Source organism: Rhinichthys klamathensis, unplaced genomic scaffold, assembly GCF_029890125.1.
Source record: "Rhinichthys klamathensis goyatoka isolate OS25496 unplaced genomic scaffold, OSU_Roscu_1.1 h1tg000293l_1, whole genome shotgun sequence".
NCBI lineage: Eukaryota > Metazoa > Chordata > Actinopteri > Cypriniformes > Leuciscidae > Rhinichthys > Rhinichthys klamathensis.
Genome location: NW_026606812.1, coordinates 315,001 through 341,293, shown reverse-complemented (window position 1 = coordinate 341,293; position 26,293 = coordinate 315,001). Strand labels below are relative to the sequence as shown.

At 38.6% G+C, this 26,293-nt stretch overlaps 1 protein-coding gene across 4 annotated transcripts in view; it reads left to right on the top strand.

Moving 5' to 3' along the window:
* csmd3a (CUB and Sushi multiple domains 3a) overlaps positions 1-26,293 on the top strand; it is a 423,029-nt gene that overhangs the window by 165,956 nt on the left and 230,780 nt on the right. For all 4 annotated transcript variants that reach the window (XM_056269911.1, XM_056269909.1, XM_056269910.1 and 1 more), the window contains 6 exons: positions 6,132-6,323; positions 13,055-13,181; positions 14,655-14,857; positions 16,920-17,111; positions 19,572-19,710; positions 22,568-22,755. In XM_056269911.1, coding sequence (XP_056125886.1) covers positions 6,132-6,323; positions 13,055-13,181; positions 14,655-14,857; positions 16,920-17,111; positions 19,572-19,710; positions 22,568-22,755 — 1,041 coding nt within the window. The remainder of the gene's footprint in view (positions 1-6,131; positions 6,324-13,054; positions 13,182-14,654; positions 14,858-16,919; positions 17,112-19,571; positions 19,711-22,567; positions 22,756-26,293) is intronic.

The following is a 26,293-nucleotide window of genomic DNA, read 5'->3' as shown; positions in this document are numbered from 1 at the left end:
TTATCACTGAAAGTTACAGCATACTCTTTATTTAAAGAGCATTATGGTAAAATGTGGAAACAGCTTTCTTACCTGTATGCGACGGCGTTTATATGCGTCACATATTTTTCGCATATTATCCATAACAGTATTTGAAATTAGAATTAGTGTGACCCTAATCGTAGCATGATGAAATTAGTATTACAAAGATATTCGGATGGTTTACGATTTCCGAAGTGCAGATCCGTAGAGACTCTAACGGCTAATGTTGCCGTTTATTCAATTAGAACTACAAACATGGATAAAACGAGTAAAAAAACTACAAACATGGCTGATGTGTGAGACTGACAGTTAAGCGGTTTGAGTGATTAATAATCCGTATCTAACCTGCCGAAAAACTATTTATTCATTGTTATCCACATTATATCTATAAAGGCATTGTGAACTTTTATAAATATACGTTTGGTGTAAAGAGGAGAGTCTCTGCATGACTGGCAGATTAACGTGCTGAATTTCTCTCCGATATGGTAGGAAATTTAATTAAACTGAATGTGGAGGATTTTAACTGTGACGAGATGATTGACAGGGCAGTTTAAACGGAGACAGGAGCACGCAACTAAGCTACAGAGTGTCCAGTTATGAAGAAGTAGTTTGTCTGCTACACACTCAAAAGTATTATTCTGTACTTATTCTTCACAAAAGCATTGTACAAGTAGGCGAATATGGATGAAGCATGCATCAGTGTTTTCTCTTCTGTTTGGCCTAAAACACTGTGTTTGTGGTCATGCAGTTTGAAATGTTGACTACGAACACAGAGGTTTTCAGCTTTCTCCATATTTATGATTCTTTGCAACACTCTCGATCCTTCACTCTTTGAATTTTTGCACTCAGGAACAATAAAAGTCGACACCATTATGACTAAAAGTTTGCTAAGCAGTATTTCCTACCAAAGCAAGGTGGTATTTCACTCCGGAAATGCTTAGCCAATAGGAGCAGAGTGGGCGTGGCCTTAGGCGACGGTATGCCCAGTGCATTATGGGTGTTGAAGTTTTCCTACCTATTCGGCCAAAAGGAAGACAACAGCCTTTTCTCTTTTAACACCGAATTTTCAAAAATGTTTTCGCCTTTCTTCTGTACAGGCAGACACGTTTTATTGAAAGCCTATTTTGCCAGTGGTGAAGTACATCTTTAATTCCACACTACGTGTAGAAACTCACACACACACTATAAGTTGCCTGATTTTAGTCTTGTAATACGTGACTTCAGTAGCTTCTCCTCGGCGCAGCTTTTGTTTTCCTCCCCAAAAGTGAAAATAAAGTCAACCCGCATTCATGAAGCACTTGCTGCAAACTTCAGTTCATTTGGGATGCTCAAATTCCTGTGAGGATAAACAAAAGTGAGAAACATCAACAGTGTTTCACTGATATTTCATATTTGATGCTTTGATGATAAATAAATTCATCTCTACCAAGGCTGCAAATGACTGTACTCTTATAAGTATTCATAAAATTGCAATTGCAAAGGCCTTTCTCACACATATTTTCTGATTATTATATTATATTATATTATATTATATTATATTATATTATATTATATTATATTATATTATATTATATTATATTAGTTCAAAAAGAACACCAGCCAAGTGTCTAATATGAGCAAAATTGACTTTGGTGAGTAAACTGTATGCTACTCATTTGTTGGGCGATGATGGATGCCGTTTTGCTGTATATTGGCAAAGAATATATATTTTAATAAATAATGCAAGCACAGTTTAATGGGCAGGTGTGGTATAAGTTCATTTTGGACGCTTACGGATACGAATGAAATCTCCTTCTGCCTCTCAATCTTTCTGCCATACCTCTCATGAATATATTAGCTCAATTAATTTTAATTTCTGGATTAATATCTTTATTTCATTGTCAGCATGAACTGTATAATGGTTCTCAGCACTCACTACACACACACACACACACACATAGTTTATTGCTTTTCAAATGAAAACCGTTGAATTAGCCGCATCATATGCATGGATTATTAGTGCCATGGAGACTCTTAATTTTCTTTGTTGGAAATTATAGGTCTGTCTTTTCTCATGAGAAGTTTAGTAATGTGTCTTGCTCACAGTGCTGTATTGTTTGATATCGTGATCATAAAGCGTGATTATAGCGTGAGGAAAACATGGCTCTGAAGGAGGATAACGCAGTTCTTCTTCTGTTCTGTCCAGAACTGGAGGCGTTCAGATGCACTCGCTCATTCCCTGAGAAACACTAACAGCTTTTACTCGGAGCGTCTCGTTGGTCTGTCAGCGCTGATGATGTGTTCAGTCACAGCCCGGGCGTTGGGGTTTCACCTGAGCTGTGCTAAAGAAGAGGAGAACAGGGAGGGAACTTAGAGAAACATATCAAAGAAATAGCTCACCCGGAGAAAAATCTGCCATTATTTAGTCTCATGGCATTTCCATATATTATATTATATTATATTATATTATATTATATTATATTATATTATATTATATTATATTATATTATATTATATTATATTATATTATATTATATTATATTATATTATATTATATTATTCAGTAACAAGCAGCATCAAAATTATTTCAAATATAAAATATTATACTACAACATATCGTTTAAACGAATAGTTAACCCAAAATTTCCTTCTGCCATATTTTTATTTTATTTTATTTTATTTTATTTTATTTTATTTTATTTTATTTTATTTTATTTTATTTTATTTTATTTTTTATTATTTTATTTTATTTTATAATTGATTTTAAAAAAATGACAAGCAGCATCAAAATAATTTCAAATAAGAAATATTATAGAACAGTGTGTTATTTAAATTAATGGTTCACCCAAAAAAATATTATATTATATTATATTATATTATATTATATTATATTATATTATATTATATTATATTATATTATATTATATTATTGTATTTAGGGCTGTCAAATGATTAATCGTGATTAATCACATCCAAAATAAAAGTTTTTGTTTACATAATATATGTGGGTGCACTGTGTATAATTATTTTATATATATAAATACACACACATGCATGTATATATTTAAGAAATATTTTCATGTATATACATTTCATGTATATAGATTTATATATAATTTATATTATATATAAATATAAATATTTTATATATAAATAATATTTTTTTCTTAAATATACATGCATGTGTGTGTATTTATATATATACAAAATAATTATACACAGTGCACCCACATATATTATGTAAACACAAACTTTTATTTTGGATGTGATTAATCACGATTAATCATTTGACAGCCCTAATTGTATTGTATTGTATTGTATATATTATATTATATTATATTATATTATATTATATTATATTATATTATACCATATTATATTGTATTGTATTATATTATTCAGTAACAAGCAGCATCAAAATTATTTCAAATATAAAATATTATACTACAATATAACTTTTAAACGAATAGTTCACCCAAAAATTCATTCTGCCATAATTTAGTATTTTATTTTATTTTATAATATTTAAAAAAAAATAAAAAAAAATGACAAGCAGCATCAAAATAATTTCAAATATGAAAAAATATAGAACAGTGTATTATTTAAACTAATGGTTCACCCAAAAAAATATTTCTCCCATAATTTAGTTTTATGATCCGATTTCACTTCGTTATGTTATGTTATGTTATGTTATGTTATGTTATGTTATGTTATGTTATGTTATGTTATGTTATGTTATGTGTATTTCCAGTATAAGCACTATCAAAAGACTTTCACACATTCATTATTCTATATATAATGTTTTAAAGGTTTTATATATATATTTATAAAATGTGAAATTGGACTAGTTTTTAGGAATTGGCTGTTGCACTAATAATTCAGCAATTCATGAAACATTTCCGGTATTTTATGCATTCAATATTAGGAAATATAAATTACATAATTATTACATACTATGTGTAATATTTTGATGCTGCTTGTTACTGGGACTCGAGTGCCGCCCCATCTATATAGCCCCGCCCCCATCTATATAGCCACGCCCCATCTATATAGTCCCGCCCCCATCTGATAGCCACGCCCCATCTGTATAGTCCCGCCTCCATCTGCATAGCCCCGCCCCCATATATAGCCCCGCCCCATCTATATAGTCCCGCCCCATCTAGATAGCCCCGCCCCCATTTATATAGTCCCGCCCCCATCTATATAGCCCCTACCCATCTATATAGCCCCTACCCATCTATATAGCCCATCCCCATCTATATAGTCCCGCCCCATCTAGATAGCCCCGCCCCCATCTATATAGTCCCGCCCCCATCTATATAGCCCCTACCCATCTATATAGCCCCTACCCATCTATATAGCCCATCCCCCATCTATATAGCCCACCCCATCTATATAGCCCGCCCCATCTATATAGCCCTGCCCCATCTATATAGTCCCGCCCCATCTAGATAGCCCTGCCCCCATCTATATAGTCCCGCCCCCATCTATATAGCCCATCCCCCATCTATATAGCCCGCCCCCAAACTCACGCCATTGGCCAAACCAGTGTTGTTTATGACTATCCTAAATCTGCATGTACACAAAAGTACTGTATGAATAACATGATATTTTCCTGATTAATTCTTGATGTTTTCACACAAGACTAGAGTTTAAAGCTGATTAAATCTGCTATTATCCATAAACTCTCTAAACATCCTCTGTAATTTCTTCATCTAACGTCTTAATTAACAGGCACAGTGTTGCTCGTGTTATTGTCTCGCACTATTATAGGGCTGTATGTTCACATAAATGTGAATATTATTATGGCTGTGGGTTTATTTCTTTGTTTTATGTTGCATTATGGAAACTCAAAGTGAAATTCATGATGTCGTTCCGCCGGGACGTGTGAATGCTGGCGGCTCGGCTTCTGTTTCCTTCACCCACACCTATTTCACTGAATTAATTAAGTGTATCATTCTCTCGTTAAGATCTGATTAGGATTAAATGGTTGGGATGTGATATTATTTGTGCTCTTGTTCTCTGTAATTGCATATGACACATTAAAAACACAGAAAATTGTGTTTGCTGGTAAAATGTAATTGGACAGATCAGAAATGAGAGAAAGCCTAGTTTATTTTTACTCAGATATTTGCAGAAAATGAGTTTGGAAACCAGTTTGTTGTGATATGGTCAAAAGTATCTCGACGTCTTTTCGATTTTGTACTTTTTGAATTCATCCATAAGTGGAAAACCGTCCCGGAAAGTGCAAACAGGACTGAGGATCAACTTCATATTAATGCCCGTGGTTTTGAAATTAAAACATTCAGTCCTGTTAATGTTTTAAAACACACACTTCACAATTTCATTTATTTAGGTTTGTTTTTTGACCACTTACAGTGTGTTTTAAAGCCTTTTAATGAAAGCTATAACACTGACTATATTAGTGTCCACAATAGCGTCTATTTATTATAGTTATAGTTATTGCAGTTATTGTCGCCTGTCGCTTTAAATGCTCGATCTCGTTAAAGCAGGATGGATTCTGATTGGCTGTCAGTGTTTTTATAGTAAAATAGTCGTTCTGGAAGTGAATCGAGATCGTTTCTCTGTGTCGTTATCGTTATAGTTGTGCTGTGAATTCTGTTATATTCTGAACGACTTTTAGATATTTTTATTGTTTAGATATCTTTATTGTTATAGTTATTGGGCATTTATGCTTGCATTTTGTATCCTAAATACAAATTGTGTTTATATATAATTTAATTAACTAATATATATATATATATATACACACAAACACATATAAAATATATTTAACATAATCTTAAATACTCAATGAAATATTAAACCAAGTTTTATATATGTTTAATACTTCATTGAGTACTTCAGATACATTATATATTTTATTTCTTCACATATCACGTCTAATATTTAATCTCAAACACTTTTATCTCCATGATAACCAAGCACACTAACGTTTGAATAAACTATAAAAAAAAAATAAAAGCTAAAAATACCAAAAAAAATGAAGGCACTTTAAGAAAACCTGCTTTAAGGTGACCTTCCTCTAACAGAAGTCTAGACACCTTGAAAAGGAAAGCCGGTGCAGATTCTCCCACTGATGTTCCTCTCTCTCATGCGTTCCCCTCCAGGCTTCGAGCTCTCTCACTGTGATGAACCCGGCGTTCCTCAGTTCGGATCTAAAGCGAGCGACCAAGGCCACTTCTCCGGCAGTGTGATCTCGTACCGCTGCGACCCGGGATACGGTCTCCATGGCAACCGCGTGTTGAGATGCATGACGGGCGAGAGACGGGCCTGGGACCATCCGCTCCCCTCCTGCATAGGTAACACACACACACACACACACACACGGCCTGGGACCATCCGCTCCCCTCCTGCATAGGTAACACACACACACACACACACACACACACACGGCCTGGGACCATCCGCTCCCCTCCTGCATAGGTAACACACACACACACACACACACACGGCCTGGGACCATCCGCTCCCCTCCTGCATAGGTAACACACACACACACACACACACACGGCCTGGGACCATCCGCTCCCCTCCTGCATAGGTAACACACACACACACACACACACACACGGCCTGGGACCATCCGCTCCCCTCCTGCATAGGTAACACACACACACACACACACACACACACGGCCTGGGACCATCCGCTCCCCTCCTGCATAGGTAACACACACACACACACACACACACACACACACACACACGGCCTGGGACCATCCGCTCCCCTCCTGCATAGGTAACACACACACACACACACACACACGGCCTGGGACCATCCGCTCCCCTCCTGCATAGGTAACACACACACACACACACACACACGGCCTGGGACCATCCGCTCCCCTCCTGCATAGGTAACAAACACACACACACACACACACACACACACGGCCTGGGACCATCCGCTCCCCTCCTGCATAGGTAACACACACACACACACACACACACACGGCCTGGGACCATCCGCTCCCCTCCTGCATAGGTAACACACACACACACACACACACACACACACACGGCCTGGGACCATCCGCTCCCCTCCTGCATAGGTAACACACACACACACACACACACGGCCTGGGACCATCCGCTCCCCTCCTGCATAGGTAACACACACACACACACACACACGGCCTGGGACCATCCGCTCCCCTCCTGCATAGGTAACACACACACACACACACACACACACACGGCCTGGGACCATCCGCTCCCCTCCTGCATAGGTAACACACACACACACACACACACACACACACACACACGGCCTGGGACCATCCGCTCCCCTCCTGCATAGGTAACACACACACACACACACGGCCTGGGACCATCCGCTCCCCTCCTGCATAGGTAACACACACACACACACACACACACACACACGGCCTGGGACCATCCGCTCCCCTCCTGCATAGGTAACACACACACACACACACACACACACACACGGCCTGGGACCATCCGCTCCCCTCCTGCATAGGTAACACACACACACACGGCCTGGGACCATCCGCTCCCCTCCTGCATAGGTAACACACACACACACACACACACACACACACACACACACGGCCTGGGACCATCCGCTCCCCTCCTGCATAGGTAACACACACACACACACACACACGGCCTGGGACCATCCGCTCCCCTCCTGCATAGGTAACACACACACACACACGGCCTGGGACCATCCGCTCCCCTCCTGCATAGGTAACACACACACACACACACACACACACACACACACACGGCCTGGGACCATCCGCTCCCCTCCTGCATAGGTAACACACACACACACACACACGGCCTGGGACCATCCGCTCCCCTCCTGCATAGGTAACACACACACACACACACACACACACACACACACGGCCTGGGACCATCCACTCCCCTCCTGCATAGGTAACACACACACACACACACACACACACACACACACACACACACACACACACACACACACACACACACACACATACACACACACGGCCTGGGACCATCCACTCCCCTCCTGCATAGGTAACACACACACACACACACACACACACACACACACACACACACACACACACACACACACACACACACACACACACACATACACACACACGGCCTGGGACCATCCACTCCCCTCCTGCATAGGTAACACACACACACACACACACACATACACACGGCCTGGGACCATCCGCTCCCCTCCTGCATAGGTAACACACACACACACACACACACACACACACACACACACACACACACACACACACGGCCTGGGACCATCCACTCCCCTCCTGCATAGGTAACACACACACACACACACACGGCCTGGGACCATCCGCTCCCCTCCTGCATAGGTAACACACACACACACACACGCACACACACACGGCCTGGGACCATCCGCTCCCCTCCTGCATAGGTAACACACACACACACACACACACACACACACACACACACACACACACACACACACACACACACACACACACTGCAACCCTTCACAGACGTACACTGGGTCCGGAATAGCATGCTATATCATTTCTGCATACTAAATAGCGCTGCGTTTGCTTCCACAGTGTCTTTAGAGTACAGTAGTGTAGTGTATACTGTACAGTGTTCAGTGGGTATAAGCTAGTGTTTTATTCCAAACGCAGCCGTGTGTATCCTTAATCCTGAGGATTTATCCTTACATGGATTCCACTTAATTGGTCTTGCAGCTGTGTTTGTGTGTGTGTGTGTTTGTTGTGAATAATTGATGTACAGCAGCGTGCCTGTCACGCGTCTCAGTGTGTGTGTGTGTGTGTGTGTGTGTGTGTGTGTTTACAGGCTGATTGCATTCTGACACGTCTCACCCAATTAAACTTTGCTCCCGATGCACGAGGCTGAGGGTGTGTGTAATGGTGTGTGTGTTCAGCTTGTATGGCTGTATCATGCAAACACAGTGTGTGTGTGTGTGTGTGTGTGTGTGTGTGTGTGTGTGTGTGTGTGTGTGTGTGTGTGTGTGTGTGTGTGTGTGTGTTACGTATGCAGGAGGGGAGCGGATGGTCCCAGACCGTGTGTAATAATTTTTTTATTAAAAAAATAATGGTAATAATTATATACATTATGTTATTTAGATTTATAATAATAGTTATTAATTTAAATATAAATACTGTAAAATATAATTTTAATATAATACACTAATACTTAATACAATAGAATTAGTTATTAATATATATATATTTATAGGATAAAATATTTATATAAAATATTTAATATATATTTCTGTTTCAAAATGTATTTAATTATAAATATTTAATTTTAGAAAAAATATTTAATTAAAATATATATATACTGTATAGTTTTTATTTTTCAATATTTTTAATAATATTATTATTTTAATTATTATCCATTTAATTGCTATACATAGTAATTCCAGAGCTGTAAGCAAGCAATTAAATAAATGTGAAGGGAATTTTTTTTAATTAGGAATAACCATAAATTATGCACCAGAAAATAAATGGGTTGCATTTTGACATGCAAATCATCTCGGTGTGTTTCCAGTTTATTTAATCAGTTGAGCACCACAAAACGTTTAGCTGAGATGTTTAGTGTTTGTGTTTTGCCGTTCATGCTTTCGTTTCTCATTGTAAATCAGAGATTGGTTCATTGCTCAAACCCTGAGTTTAATGTACTAAAAAGAGCATGTACTGTTAGAAATATTTTGTTCACGTAGCCTTGAGATTCATAGAGTACAAACAAGAAATACTCATGGGGAAATGTTTTTTGAGTACATACTCATTTGGAGAGTGAATATTCATAATTGCCACTCTGAAAGCGCAGCATATGTTGTGTTTTGGATGCTGGTTTGCTGTTTTCCAGGACGGGATGTTGTCCAGGATTGGTTTCTCAGCAGCTGCTTAATTATAGACGACTGAGATGCTCAAACTTCTTAACCTGTGAATCCCTCTAAGCACTAGATTGACAGCTCACACACGCTCTATTTAACCAGCGAGACACTGACATCATTTTATTCTTGTATAATTGCTTAATTATCCTACATGCTGCTTTTTATGACCCCAAATTAATTGAGAGCACATGGATTATTTATTCTTTAAAAAAATTAATTTGTCGCACTTCATGACCATTTGAACTGCGAAAAGGTCAAGCCAGTTTTTACACCTTTTAGTTTAATAAAAAATGTATGTTGGGAAAAAAAGTGTTATTTGTCAACAACCCAACTTTACATCAATAGCCACGTCTTCATATCAGCTTCGCCTAAACTCGAAACATTAGAATATGGTGCAAAAGTTCATTTATTTCAGGAATTCAACTTAAAAGGTGAAACTAATATATTATATAGACTCATTACATGCAAAGTGAGATATTTCAAGACTTTATTTGTTATAATTGTGATGATTATGGCTTACAGCTTATGAAAACCCCAAATTCAAAATTAGAATATTGTGAAAAGGTTTTCATATCTGTAAGCAATAATCATCACAATTATAACAAATAAAGGCTTGAAATATCTCACTTTGCATGTAATGAGTCTATATAATATATTAGTTTCACCTTTTAAGTTGAATTACTGAAATAAATGAACTTTTGCACCATATTCTAATGTTTCGAGTTTCACCTGTAAATAATCATCTTGGAATTTAAACATTAATCAAATTGTTTTTATTTAGTTTTTATCCAGATCTCCTGCACTAGTTTGTCTGGAATATATGCCAGTTGTTTTCAGCAGAAGGAACTGTCTTTGGTTTCTTCTTCCTTTCCAATCAGTCACAATAAATCAGAGGATTTATTATGCGCTTTTGCAAAGTCTTGGTTTTGTAATTGAGCTCTACTAGAAGAGGTTTGCATGGATTATTCTCCTCATATTCTCCACTGTTGCGGCTCCTCTCTTCCCAGTCTGTCAGTAACGCTCTGTTTACTTCCTGTCTCTATGAAGCCCCTCCTTCTTAAAAGCACACTGTGCTCTGATTGGTTGGCTGGATCATTGTGTTGTGATTGGTTGGGCGCTTCGAGTGTGTTTGGGAAATGTCCCGCCCCTTTCCATAACCGCCAGTTTAACACACTACTAACTAACTCAACCAGGCCCCGCCCCTTTATTCTGCGCATTAATTATTATAATGAGGAATATTGTGACGTGTTCGTTCCCGGGAGAAACTCAAGACTACAATGGAGGCGTTTCAGGAGTTCAGAAACACTGACGCTGATATAGAGAGACTTTGCAGAGCCTTTTTATGCTCAAATATCAACATTACACACTAAAGAAAGATGGAAAAAAGCCTAATAGGTTATCTTTATCTGTAATCTCCTGCCAGCTGCGTTTGTAGTCAGCAAAGGTAGATCACAATGTTCTCAGAACAGAGTCTCAGTCTCAAAACGCTCAGGCAAACTATAAAGAAGTTTCACATAAGTTGATCGGTCTCGTAGAGTCATCAATATTTATGGTAGACCAGCGTATTCCTGCCTTTTGTATGATGAAATTGATGTACAATAGAGCAGTCAGAGTGAAGTAGCCGGCCTCTCTGTAGACTGAATCCCGATGAGCAAACGCTGGAAGCTCTGCCTGGGGATCCACTCGCTCGTATGACAGCGCCTTGGGAATGTCAACATCAAAATGGTGCACATCGAGGCTGTGCTAAATATTTCATGCAAAAGCTAGCTGATAAATGTCTCTCCATACAGCTATTTTCCCTCTTCACAAAGCAGATCACATGCAATTATAAAGCAAATATTAAGCAAGTTGACCGTCCAGATCACTTTCCGTTGTTATTTCACTCGCCCATGAAAAAAAAAAAAAGTACATTTATGTGATTTTTACTCTTTATCATGTGAAAAACATCCATTAAATGTGTGATTAGTTTGCTGGTCGTATTAGGGAGGCAAATTAATTCCAAAATAACTAAGAAGAATGACTGTTTTCAGACAGGTTTCCCCCACTGGGACACAAACATAGTCCTGCGCCAAAATCACATCATTGGTTGAGTCAAACAAAGTGTTTCTGTACGCTCAAACAAACAGAGCAGTGTTTTGATATTGCCACAGAATGACTGTGTTCACAACTTTCAGGGGAATCAGTGTGTGTCTCTGCTTATTAAACTCAAACAAAACCTTTAAAGTCCCCCGCAGTCAATCATTTTATCCCTTAAAACTCTCCAAACGTTTTTTTCCTTGAAAAACAATTCTTTATATCTTCAAATAGCTTGAATGTAACTCGACACCCTCGCCTCATTTAGTATGCGTGGCTCTATGAATATGCAAATGAGCCCCGCCTCCACTCACTCCCTCAGCTCAGAGATCCACTGGTTGACGATCACACGTTGATCTGATTGGTTACAAGGTCGTTTGTGACGTCAGAAACACCAGCGATTTCAAACCGTGTTTTTGAGACTGTCTTTGGTTCACTGCAGTTTTAAGGAGGAAAGCATATTAAAAACACCACATATACATATAAACAACATTAAACGCCACAAATCCACACACACTCCAGCTCTAAAGTGGCCATTGAAATGATATCAAACATGATAATCTCCAGCTGCCGGCTTTCTTCTTCCGCAGTGTTCGTCTTGTCCGTGTTCGTTACCGTTGTAATGACAGTATTTTCTATGTCGTTCGCTCATGAGATCAGCGTTTGCTGTAATACGGCACAGAAACAAGTGCTTTAATGAGCGATGTAGTGCTGATATTGTGGCTGAGGCCACAGTAATGAATATGATAATACTTCCTTTATTTTGTGTGATATATGCAGTGGTCCTCTGCTTCTCATGCAAGACCGAACTCATAAATAATGTGGACAGAGTTTTAACATTAATTAATGGCATGCACGAGGAACGTAGTTAAAAGCAGCGTCTCTTGCATGCATAACTACAGCCCATTGTTGCATGTCCTCGTCGGCATGATGAGGGGGTGTCAGATGCAGAAACACACTCTCCACAGAGCTCATCATTAATGGCAGGAGGAATACATCTCGTCCGCGTCGTGGGTGGGAGTTGACAGCGCATGCAATAACTTCTGGTTTTGATCTATTGTAGCGGAGTGTGGGGGAAGTTTTAAAGGTGAATCATCTGGACGCATACTCTCTCCTGGATACCCTTTTCCATATGACAACAACCTCCGCTGCACATGGTCCATCGAGGTGGACCCCGGCAACACTGTCAGGTGACTGACCACTAATTACAGCCAAACGCAGATCCTTAAAGGGACAGTTCACACAAAAATGACAATTAGCCCATGATTTACTCTCCCTGAAGCCATCCTAGGTGTATATGACATTCTTCATACAGAGTTATATTAAAACATGTCCTTGCTCTTCCAAGTTTTATAATGGGTGTGAATAGATATAAACACAGATCGTTATGTATACAGGTGAAACTCGAAAAATTCAAATATCGTGCATTTTACTTCAGTAATTCAACTTAAAAGGTGAAACTAATATATTATATAGACTCATTACATGCAAAGTGAGATATTTCAAGCCTTTATTTGTTATAATTTGGATGATTATGGCTTACAGCCCCAAATTCAAAATTAGAATATTGTGAAACGGTTTTGGTAACACTTTACTTGAAGGGGTGTGCATAAGACTAACATGACACCTTCATAATCATGACATGACACATGTTATGAATATGAAGGAAGGTTTATGCATGTTTATGACAACTGTCATTAAGTGTCATTCGCTCAATTATGACATTTTTAATGCAAATATGACATTGTTTGAGATGTCTTTGTTATGACACCTTGACATAAACCAATACATCATAACCTGTCAGTGTCTTTGTCATGACAACTTGACATTACTAAGACAACACAACCTGTCATAAACATGACATAGCAGATTAATTATCAAACTTAAGAAACCACTTAAATATAACTATAATTTATATAATTATAACTTTATGGTTAACATTAAACTGTCATGTGGTTGGTTTTGACATTGGCTGTCATGAGGCCATTATAACTGTTTAATGACAAATTCAATTTGTAGCACTGTAGTCGAGGTCACGAAAAATATTCATGACACAGTTATAATGGCCTTATGACAGCCAATGTCAAAACCAACCACATGACAGTTTAACTTAATTTAATGTCAAGTTGTCATGACAAAGACACTGACAGGTTATGATGTTATGGTTTATGTCAAGGTGTCATAACAAAGACATCTTAAACAATGTCATATTTGCATTCAAAATGTCATAATTGAGCGAAAGACACTTAATGACAGTTGTCATAAACATGCATAAACCCTACTTCATATCCATGACATATGTCATGTCATGGTTATGAAGGTCTCATGTCAGTCTTATGTACACCCCTTCAAGTAAAGTGTTACCACGGTTTTATAGTCTTTATAGTAAAGGCTTGAAATATCTCACTTTGCATGTAATGAGTCTATATAATATATTAGTTTCACCTTTTAAGTTGAATTACTGAAATAAATGAACTTTTGCACGATATTTGAATTTTTCGAGTTTCACCTGTATTATAAAGACACTTCATATTTAATGGTATTAGATGATTTATTAATTGCATTTACGGTTCTTGATTTATCGTATTATTTATTTGATTAGATTGCTCTAAGTATGTTTGTGCACGTGAGACTCTGAGTGTGAATCAGGTGTGTGTGTTCAGCCTGCAGTTCTTGGCGTTTGACACGGAGGCGTCTCACGATATCCTGAAGGTTTGGGACGGGCACCCGGAGAACGAGATGGCTCTGAGGGAAGTGAGCGGGTCTCTGTTACCCGACGGCATCCACAGCACTCTCAACATCGTCACCGTCCAGTTCGAGACGGACTTCTACATCAGCAAATCTGGATTCGCCATCGACTTCTCGAGTAAGAGCACAGTGTCACACACTTCAGAGCTCATAAATGAGTGAATGCCAAACTTAAGCGTGGATGGCATGACTAAAATTTGATATCATGTTTTGAACTAAAGTAATTTTATTGTATATGATAACGGTGCTTTTAATAATTTCAAACCCTTCATATACAGGTGAAACTCGAAAAATTAGAATATGGTGCAAAAGTTAATTTATTTCAGTAATTCAACTTAAAGGGATAGTTCACTTTGAAATTAATTTTTGGGTATGTTTTAGCTTACCTCGAGGGCATCCAAGATGTAGGTGTCTTTGTTTCCGCAGTAGTTTCAATTTTGATATTTTTAGGTCAAACCGTTCTTGTCTGTCAGTCATATAATGCAGGTCTATGGTCACCACCTCAAAGAGCAGCACAGAGAAGTCCAAATTAAACATGATTTAATGACTCGTAAATGTAAGTACACATTGATGGCCTAAGACACGAAACGAGCGGTTTGTGTGAGAAAACGAACAGTGTTTATATTGTTTTTACCTCTTGTAAACACAGCCACGTCAAAGTGATCTGAGGGCGCCGGCGCTTCGGTCTTTTCCAGAAAGCGCCGGAAGTGATCTCTCGCACGTGTACGTCACTCATTGTTTACACAGAGATTGTAGGTAAGACGGCTAATTAAAAGGGTACTAATTTGCGCTTATCCGGGATGTTTAAACCGTCGTAAAAGAAAACAATAAAAAAATTAAATAAAACAATTGTATGAGTGACGTACACGCGCGAGAGATCACTTCCAGCGCTTGCCGGAAAAGACCGAAGCGCCGGCGCCCTCAGATCACTTGGACGTGGCTGTGTTTACAAGAAGTAAAAACGATATAAATACTGTTAGTTTTCTCACACAAACCGCTCGTTTCGTGTCTTAGGCCATCAATGTGTACTTACATTTACGAGTCATTAAATCATGTTTAATTTGGACTTCTCTGTGCTGCTCTTTGAGGTGGTGACCATAGACCTGCATTATATGACTGACAGACAAGAACGGTTTGACCTAAAAATATCAAAATTGAAACTTCTGCGGAAACAAAGACACCTACATCTTGGATGCCCTCGAGGTAAGCTAAAACATACCCAAAAATTAATTCCAAAATGAACTATCCCTTTAAAAGGTGAAACTAATATATCATATTGACTCATTACGTGCAAAGTGAGATATTCCAAGCCTTTATTTGTTATAATGTTGATGATCAACATTATAACAAATAAAGGCTTGGAATATCTCACTTTGCATGTAATGAGTCTATATAATGTATTAGTTTCACCTGTAAATGAATTGCTTCTAAATATTTTATACTGTATGAACATACATGTTGCTGTTTATTATTATGAAGTTACATTGGTGCATATAAATAAATATTTCAGAAGTTTTTCGAAAAGTTTGGGGTTGGCAAGGCTGCATCTACTTGATTAAAAATTCTGCAAAAATTGCTAAATATTATTATAATATAAAACAGCTGTTTTCTATGTGAATATACAGTAAAGTGTAATTTATTCCTGTGATCAAAGCTGAATTTCCAGCATCATTACTTCAGTCTTCAGTGTCACATGATCCTTCAGAAATCACTCTAATATGATGATCTGATGCTCAAGAAACATTTATGATTATTATTATTATCAATGTTAAAAACGGTTGAGCTGCTTCATATTTGCATGGAAACTGGACACCGTGACAGATTTTATTTTCAGGATTCTTCGATGAATAGAAAGTTTCAGCGTTTATTTGAAATAGACATCATGTATGTCTTTACTGTCACTTTTGTTCCCAAACTTCTGAATGTAATTGCCTGCCCAGAATAATGATCCCTCTGCCATTTCGAAGTAAATGCATACAAACCGCATCCATTAGCGAGTGATTGTTCAGTTGCGCTGTAGCTCAGACGTTTCCTCGCGTTAGCTCGTGTTCTGCTCCCCCGGTGAGACATTGTGCTCGTTCCCGAGGCCGTGCGACCTCTTCTCCGAGCGGGACACGCTCCCTCCTGCTGAGGTTTCCCAGTAAGTGGAAGTCAGCACAGCTGGTCACTGCTCTTTGCAGGTTCGGTGGCGACGGCCTGCCGGGATCCGGGAACGCCGATGAACGGGAGTCGCAGCGGAGACGGGAAGGAGCCGGGAGACACCGTGAGCTTCGCGTGTGATCCGGGATACGACCTGCAAGGAGAACCCAGGATCTCCTGCATTCAGGTGGACAACCGGTTCTTCTGGCAACCCAGTCCTCCCACCTGCATCGGTGAGATTTCATTTCACGCCTGTCAGCTCTGACGAAATGACTCAAGTAACTAGAAGAAATGACTCTGTAATGATGAATCTCTCTGAGGGAGATTTCTGATCGCGTGCCCAGTCAGCGCTTACTCTTCTGGGTCATGGGAAACTGGGGTGAAGGCTTCCCGACTTCCCGTGATAAATGCTTCTGGGATACTACATTTATTTTGTGGACCTATTTTCTTAAGTTTGAATCACATTTAGACATTTTAACCTCTTAACCTGTCACCCGCCGGCGGGCCCATTTGCCATTGCATGTTTAAAACAATAATATCTTAGTAAAAACCTAAAGTAATATTGCCAAACTATATATCATTTGAAAGCTTAAAATCTCTAGTTTTCATATTTGGTGGCTGTTATCTAAAATACATTACAGAGGAGCAGTAATTTATCAATTTGCAACAAGAATATTTCATATTCATTAGGAGTATTTAGGCCTTTATTTTGAAATATGAAAAATCATGAAAGATTGGTAGAAACCTCAGTTTGTTTTCATGCCATGAGTTCAAAAGATAACACCAATTCCATTTTATGAGAAAAAAAGGTCTGAAAATGTTTTAAATATAAAGAAAAATGTATGGATTCTCGATTTGTGATGCGGCTGCGAGCTATGACGCTATAATGTAGTCTTTTTATGCATTTATTAGAGGTTGAATTCAAATCAAATACTGACAAACCACCCATACTACTTCTGAATAGGATGTCTACTTCATAAATTGTATGAAAATTATGGAAATACATGGTTCAGATCCCTCAAAACATATATGAAAATGGAGGCGCCCTTATATGGGCAGTAATGGAGTCTGGTGTTCACCTAGTGGAAAAGTTGGGTACTGCGCCCGAATAAAATCTCAATGGAAGCTCATTTTTTGAGATATCAACCTAAAATTTGGAATACAACTTGTTCAGATTTTTGTCTTTAATTTTCTTGCAGTTTTAGAGTAAAATATATTTTGTAATATATATATTTTATATAAAATATTAATAATTATATTTTTACACTACACAATTTCATAAACTCAAACTTATATAACTTTTTTTCTGTTTCATTTTTTATAATTTCTAGACTTCTACAATAATCTGGAGATAGTGATCTTTATGTCTATGCAAAAAAACGGGGGGTGACAGTTAACAGGTTAAAGGTCAATCCGGTTTGAAGCCACACATGGAGCTGCTTGCATAAACCACTAAGACTAGTCTGACAGGTTAGACATCTTTTCTTTTTTTTTCTTTAAAACTGTTCATAGCTTTTTTAAATCAGTTGCATAAAAATGTAGATTAGCCTAATTTGATATTGAAAAGTAAGACTGACTGCCCCTGACTAACGGCTAGTGGATCGTACTCTAACTTAAGACATGGTTTTAACATAATATCTGTGTTTATGCAACCGGCCCCTGGAGCTTAAGAACAGTTGGGCACTTTTCAGCTTTGCTCATGAATATTAATGATGTGATTTGCATTTTCTTTTGGTTACACTTTACTTGAAGGTGTCATTGTTACAGTGAAATTATACATTGAAGTACTGAGTAATATTAAGTAACTACAGTCAAACCAAAACCTTTTTCTTTGATGGAAATGTCTGATTGTATGCCAGTCAGCGCTTACTCTTCTGGGTCATGGGAAACTGGGATGAAGACTTCCCGACTTCCCGTGACAAATGCTTCTAGGATGCTACGTTTATTTTGTGGATCTATTTTCTAAAGTTTGAGTCACATTTAGACGTTTTAAAGGTCAATCCGGTTTAAAGCCATACCTGGAGCTTAAGAACAGTTGGGCACTTATCAGCTTTGCTCATGAATATTAATGATGTGATTTGCATTTTCTTTTGGTTACACTTTATTTGAAGGTGTCATTGTTACAGTGTAATTATACATTTAAATACTGAGTAATATTATGAACTACATGTACTTACTATAGGGTTATGGTAGGATTAGGATTTGGTTGAGGGTTAGTTGCATGTAATTATGCATAATTTACTGTTGTTACTACGGTAAATACATGTGCACTGTAAAAAAAATAATCCTGTAAAAAAAAAAACGGTAAACTAGTGGCAGCTGTGGTTGCCAGCATCATACCGTAAATATACGCTGAAATTAACAGCTAAATACCGTTTTGTAAGGTACAGTATAAAACTGTAATTTGACAGCATATAGCTGTAGCTGACAAAACGGTATTTAGCTGTTAATTTTAAAAACAGTTACACACTGTATTTTTACGGTATGATGCTGGCAACCACAGCTCCCAGTAGTTTACCGTTTTTTTACAGGATTATTTTTTACAGTAGGACACTGTAAAATAAAGTGTTACCCTTTTTTTTTTTAAATGACTGTCACTGAATGATAAATCAGCCAACGTAGTGAGATTTATGGAGATAAAATGACTTTAGGGAGGGGAAAAAGACTAAACTTTATTAACGCTTTATTTGCAGCTCCGTGTGGAGGAAACATCACCGGCTCGTCGGGGTTCATTCTGTCCCCTAACTTCCCCCACCCGTACCCACACAGCAAAGACTGCGACTGGTTCATCACGGTTCACCCTGACTACGTCATCTCCTTGGCTTTTATCAGGTACCATCTTAACTAATCAAAGGACATTATGAAAACCAAGTGCATTATTGATGTCAAATATAACAGAGGAAATGTAATTACTCTAGAGTTTATTCTACTAAGTGTTGCAAACATCAAGTATTTTGTTCAAAAGTTTGAAAACATTACTATTTTTAATGTTTTTAAAGAAGTCTCTTATGCTCATCAAACACTTTTAATATTGTGAAATATTAGTACAATTTAAAATAATGGTTTTCTGTTTTAATATACTGTAAAGTGTAATTTATTCCTGTGATCAAAGCTGAATTTCCAGCATCATTACTCCAGTCTTCAGTGTCACATGATCCTTCAGAAATCACTCTAATATGAGGATTTATTATCAATGTTGGACTTTTTTTATAACCTGTGATACTATTTTCAGGATTCTTTGATGTTAAAAAAGCACAGCATTTATTTAAAATTATAAATCTTTTGCAACAATTTACACTATCGTTGAAAAGTTTGGGGTCAGTCTTTTTTTTTGAAAGAAATTAATCCTTTTATTCAGCAAGGAATGTGTCAACTTGATAAAAAGTGATAGTAAAGACATTATATTTCTGTTTTAAATAAATGCTGTTTAAAAGAATCCTGAAAAGAGTATCCAAAAAAATATTAAGCGCTAAAACCGTTTCCAACATTGATAATAAATCATCATGTTAGAATGAAGGATCATGTGACACTGAAGACTGGAGTAATGATGCTGAAAATGATTTAATAAATTATATTTTAAAGTATATTAAAACAGAAAACCATTATTTTAAATTGCAATAATATATCACAATATTACAGTTTCTTCTGTATTTTTGATCAAATTTCTTTCAAAAACATTAAAAATAGTAATGTTTCCAAACTTTTGACCGGTACTCTAAACATTACTATATATATTGATTTCACAACTCATAACCTTAAGTTTAAGACTTTTTATGTATTCATTACAATCTGAAGATGGATACGCCACATACACATTTTTGACTTTGTCCCACAAAAAATATCAAATTTTGAACAGGTTATTCATAGATGAGATGTATTCAAGTCATTGTCAGTGTGATTTGCATTTTTAATGCATCTTTGAATAAATTATTACATCCCAAACATATAAAATCAGTGTCACACCACTGACCCATAACTGCTTCCATCTTCGACTGAAAATTGGAATATGATATTGATATCAGACTGTGATCTGTGCACCAAAGACCCAATTAATTTCAAATTAACATATGACTTGTAATTGTGTTTTTATCAGCATGGTAATTGGGAAAAGATTTCTCAAGATAGATGAGATGAGTCACAGTGACATTATTACAGTATTAACAAAACGTATTGTTGGTGCAGTTTTGGGACAGTAAACAGATCTTCATAAGGACATGAGTGCGACCGTCTGCTCTCGTTGCGGTGCTTAATGTGAAGCGCAGCATTTCTGACTACATTCCCAAAGCGTCGCTGTGCCATTTATGAGCATTTTACACCCACATCATCATAATATCTCCGCACCTGAAACACACAGAAAGGCTCTTCAGCACATGTTCTGCCTCTGATGACCCACAGGTCTTTTAGGAAGAGCACAGGCCCGCTCTGTGAAAGCTTGTGATGTTGTCAACAAGCACTTGATAAATGTTCATGTTTTCTCTTTCCTGTTTTACACACTCTATAAGCCTTCTGCATTTCCGCAGCGAGATTTAAAGGGCTAGTTCATGCAAAAAAAATGAAAGTACTGTCATTATTTGCTCACTCTCATGTCATTTCAAACTCGTATGCTGCTATTTCTTCTGTGGTACACAAAGGGAAAACACTACCCTTCACACAGCTGTGATTCATTCGTCAGCTTGTGGTGACATTAATAAAACTGCAAAATGTACATCAAACGGGACATATCATGAAAATCTGACTTTCCCCGTGTGTAAGTGCTATAATCGGGTGCATCGACCAACACAGACACAGTGAAACCCAGTAACTTTGTTACTGTGTGTTATAAAATAAGCCGATCAGATTCTGCCGTATGAAGAGGATGTTATTATAATATTCCCGGCCCTTAATCTGCACGTTCACACACACCAGCGACATTGGGTTCGGCGAGCGCCAACAGAGACCAGTTCTAACGCACTGGAGAAGATCCAGCAAAGCCTGAAACTGTTCTGTGGTCGAGCACAGACGACACTGAACACTATTGACCAGAACATGTCAGCGCTGTCTTATAAACACCTCAGGAACTGTGGACACTTGTGGAAGAGTTCAACATGATGAGGAGATGATCAGTGTAACTCCACAACAACTACAGAAATGTCTCCGCTAACATTCAGAAACGTGTAAAAGTGAAGCTCTCCCTGAGTCTCTCCGTAAGGCTGCACTCGCTGCTGTTACTCCTGACTCTGGATCAGTGAGATTGGCCTGTGTTGTTATTGCCGGAGTCTCTGAAGCTCCGCCCTCTTCTGAACGGAGGCGGAGCTAAAGCTCATTTGCATTTAAAGAGACACACACAAAAACGGCGTGTTTTTGCTCACACACAAAAAGGGGAAAATTTGACGAGCTGTAATAAATTATCTGGAATTTTGAGTTGAAACTTCACACACTTTTTAGTGAAACCATAGATTTATATCACATCTTGTGAAAATAGGTATAATATGTCACCTTTAAAAAACCATATCTAAGTTGTTTATGTGACTATATTCCTTCGCATATAGTCTTCTAAAGTCTTACTTTTCTGACGTTTTCTTCTTTTTTTTTATCGACCGCCAATGATTTGCAATGACATCTTGACAGTATTTTCATTAGTGTTTGGGAAAGTCAATAGATCGTCCTGTAAATTGTGTTTTGGCTGTAATCTGTACGCTTCCTCTCTCAGTTTTAGCATTGAGCCCAACTATGACTTCTTGTACCTGTACGACGGGCCTCACAGCAACAGTCATCTGATCGGCACATTTCAAGACAGCAAGTTGCCGGAGAAGGTAGAAAGCAGCTCGAACATCATGCACATCGCCTTCCGCAGCGACGGGTCCGTGAGCTACACCGGCTTCCATCTCGAATACAAGGGTACGTGCGCTCTGCTCTCGGCCTGCTGTAAAGATTTGTGTTCTTGAGCGATGCACTTATTGATTTCTGTTGATTGGGACGACATGAGTGTGTGTAAAAGTGTTCATCTTTAGGTGATCGGCTCCTTTGACTCTTTCCCCGCCAGTTGTTCCGGCGATCCGTGTTTTCACTGTTATACTGTTACGGATCTTCTGAAATAGTACAACATCTCTGGATCCAAAACATGCGAAGAAGAAGATCTGCATAAACCAGAAGCTCAATGTTCACACTGTCCATCCTAAACAGTGTGTGAGATTAAAATAAGTGTGTCCCAAAGCATCTACTATTTTCGGTGGATTTTCGAAGTGTGGATCCGTGCTCACTATAACGGCTAACATTACCCATGATCCTTTGCTTTTTGCAAGAGGAACTACAAACACGAGTAAAATTTAAAAAAAAAAACTACAAACATGGCGGACATGCGCGACCGACGGTGAGAGGTTTAGAGAAAGGCTTGAGTGACTAATCAAAGTTTAACCTGATAAAAAAAATATTTATTGAATGTTATTCGTGTTATATTTCATCTGCAATAATGTGGACTTTTATAAAGATCCGTTTGGCCATTAACTTCTAAATGCATCTTTCTGCATTAATATGAGGAGAGTCTCCGCGTGAAAGATCATCGAGCTTCTGCATTTCTGTCCGATACAGTAGGAAATTAAATTAAATTAAATGTGGAGGATTTTTACTGTGACGAGATGATTGACAGGTCAGTTTATTGTGACGAGACGATTGACAGGTCAGTTTACTGTGACGAGACGATTGACAGGTCAGTTTACTGTGACGAGACGATTGACAGGTCAGTTTACTGTGACGAGACGATTGACAGGTCAGTTTACTGTGACGAGACGATTGACAGGTCAGTTTACTGTGACGAGACGATTGACAGGTCAGTTTACTGTGACGAGACGATTGACAGGTCAGTTTACTGTGACGAGACGATTGACAGGTCAGTTTACTGTGACGAGACGATTGACAGGTCAGTTTACTGTGACGAGACGATTGACAGGTCAGTTTACTGTGACGAGACGATTGACAGAGACGATTGACAGGTCAGTTTACTGTGACGAGACGATTGACAGGTCAGTTTACTGTGACGAGACGATTGACAGGTCAGTTTACTGTGACGAGATGATTGACAGGTCAGTTTACTGTGACGAGACGATTGACAGGTCAGTTTACTGTGACGAGACGATTGACAGGTCAGTTTACTGTGACGAGACGATTGACAGGTCAGTTTACTGTGACGAGACGATTGACAGGTCAGTTTACTGTGACGAGACGATTGACAGGTCAGTTTACTGTGACGAGACGATTGACAGGTCAGTTTACTGTGACGAGACGATTGACAGAGACGATTGACAGAGACGATTGACAGGTCAGTTTACTGTGACGAGATGATTGACAGAGACGATTGACAGGTCAGTTTACTGTGACAGGTCAGTTTACTGTGACGAGACGATTGACAGGTCAGTTTACTGTGACGAGACGATTGACAGGTCAGTTTACTGTGACGAGACGATTGACAGAGACGATTGACAGAGACGATTGACAGGTCAGTTTACTGTGACGAGATGATTGACAGAGACGATTGACAGGTCAGTTTACTGTGACGAGATGATTGACAGGTCAGTTTACTGTGACGAGATGATTGACAGGTCAGTTTACTGTGACGAGATGATTGACAGGTCAGTTTACTGTGACGAGGCGATTGACAGGTCAGTTTACTGTGACGAGATGATTGACAGGTCAGTTTACTGTGACGAGGCGATTGACAGAGACGATTGACAGGTCAGTTTACTGTGACGAGACGATTGACAGGTCAGTTTACTGTGACGAGGCGATTGACAGAGACGATTGACAGGTCAGTTTACTGTGACGAGACGATTGACAGGTCAGTTTACTGTGACGAGACGATTGACAGAGACGATTGACAGGTCAGTTTACTGTGACGAGGCGATTGACAGAGACGATTGACAGGTCAGTTTACTGTGACGAGACGATTGACAGAGACGATTGACAGGTCAGTTTACTGTGACGAGATGATTGACAGGTCAGTTTACTGTGACGAGATGATTGACAGGTCAGTTTACTGTGACGAGATGATTGACAGGTCAGTTTACTGTGACGAGACGATTGACAGGTCAGTTTACTGTGACGAGATGATTGACAGGTCAGTTTACTGTGACGAGACGATTGACAGGTCAGTTTACTGTGACGAGATGATTGACAGGTCAGTTTACTGTGACGAGGCGATTGACAGGTCAGTTTACTGTGACGAGACGATTGACAGGTCAGTTTACTGTGACGAGACGATTGACAGGTCAGTTTACTGTGACGAGACGATTGACAGGTCAGTTTACTGTGACGAGACGATTGACAGGTCAGTTTACTGTGACGAGACGATTGACAGGTCAGTTTACTGTGACGAGACGATTGACAGGTCAGTTTACTGTGACGAGACGATTGACAGGTCAGTTTACTGTGACGAGATGATTGACAGGTCAGTTTACTGTGACGAGATGATTGACAGGTCAGTTTACTGTGAAAGAGAGCAACCGTTAAAGACACAATTGTATGACGGGATAGTGTGTCTCAAAGCCTGTCTACTCTTCTGCTGCTACACACTCATAAGTATCTACTTTTTCTTCACAGAAAGAGTGCATAATTTTAGGGCGTAGTACAAGTAGGCGAATTGAGACGCAGCAAAAGAGTGGATAGAAGTTTGTATGATTGCGCTCGTGATCATCAAACATTAAACAGCACATAAATCAAAACAGCCCAATGTTAGTGAAGGAAGTGTCGAACCCATGAAGAGGAAACGACTGTGAAGCTTTGATGGACTTGATCTCTCCATCTGTGTTTCGATCGTCGTTCTGAATCCCATCTGGATGAAGTATTTGGCAGAAAACACGATTTTCTCAGTTTTTGATCGAAATGTTGTTTTTATGAATTTTCCCCACATTCAAGTGTTTTGTTTGTTTGTTTGTTTGAAAGCACAGGCTCTGTTCTTTCTTTTGAGATATTGACTGTTTACATATTCATACAATAAAAAATCCTGACCCTAGCTGGAGACATAAAAAATAAAAAGTCGGCGGGGAAAGAGTTAAAAGTCAGTCTATTCATCCTCTATTGTGTCGTATATCTGAGTGAAACGCTTCTGGAGTGGGCGGGGCTTGATGTGTCTGTGGAGAATTGATTGGATGGTTGTGGTTTGCTATTGGCTGATCTCATGTGAGTGACAGGTTAAAGCCCCGCCCAGATCATCATAGAAGAGAAGAGATGTCGCTTATTCCGATTGAAGATTACCAGGAACATGAATTTAAATGCATTTAATAAATATTTTATTCATAATGAAAACTGTGATTTTCCATAAAAAAACGAAAAAAGAAAAGATTTGTCCATTCTGATTTCATGTTGACTTTAAGATTGTCATGATATACTATTTCAAGATGCTTGACCGTGATCTGGAAAGTTTCAAAGGTTTCCGCTTGGCATT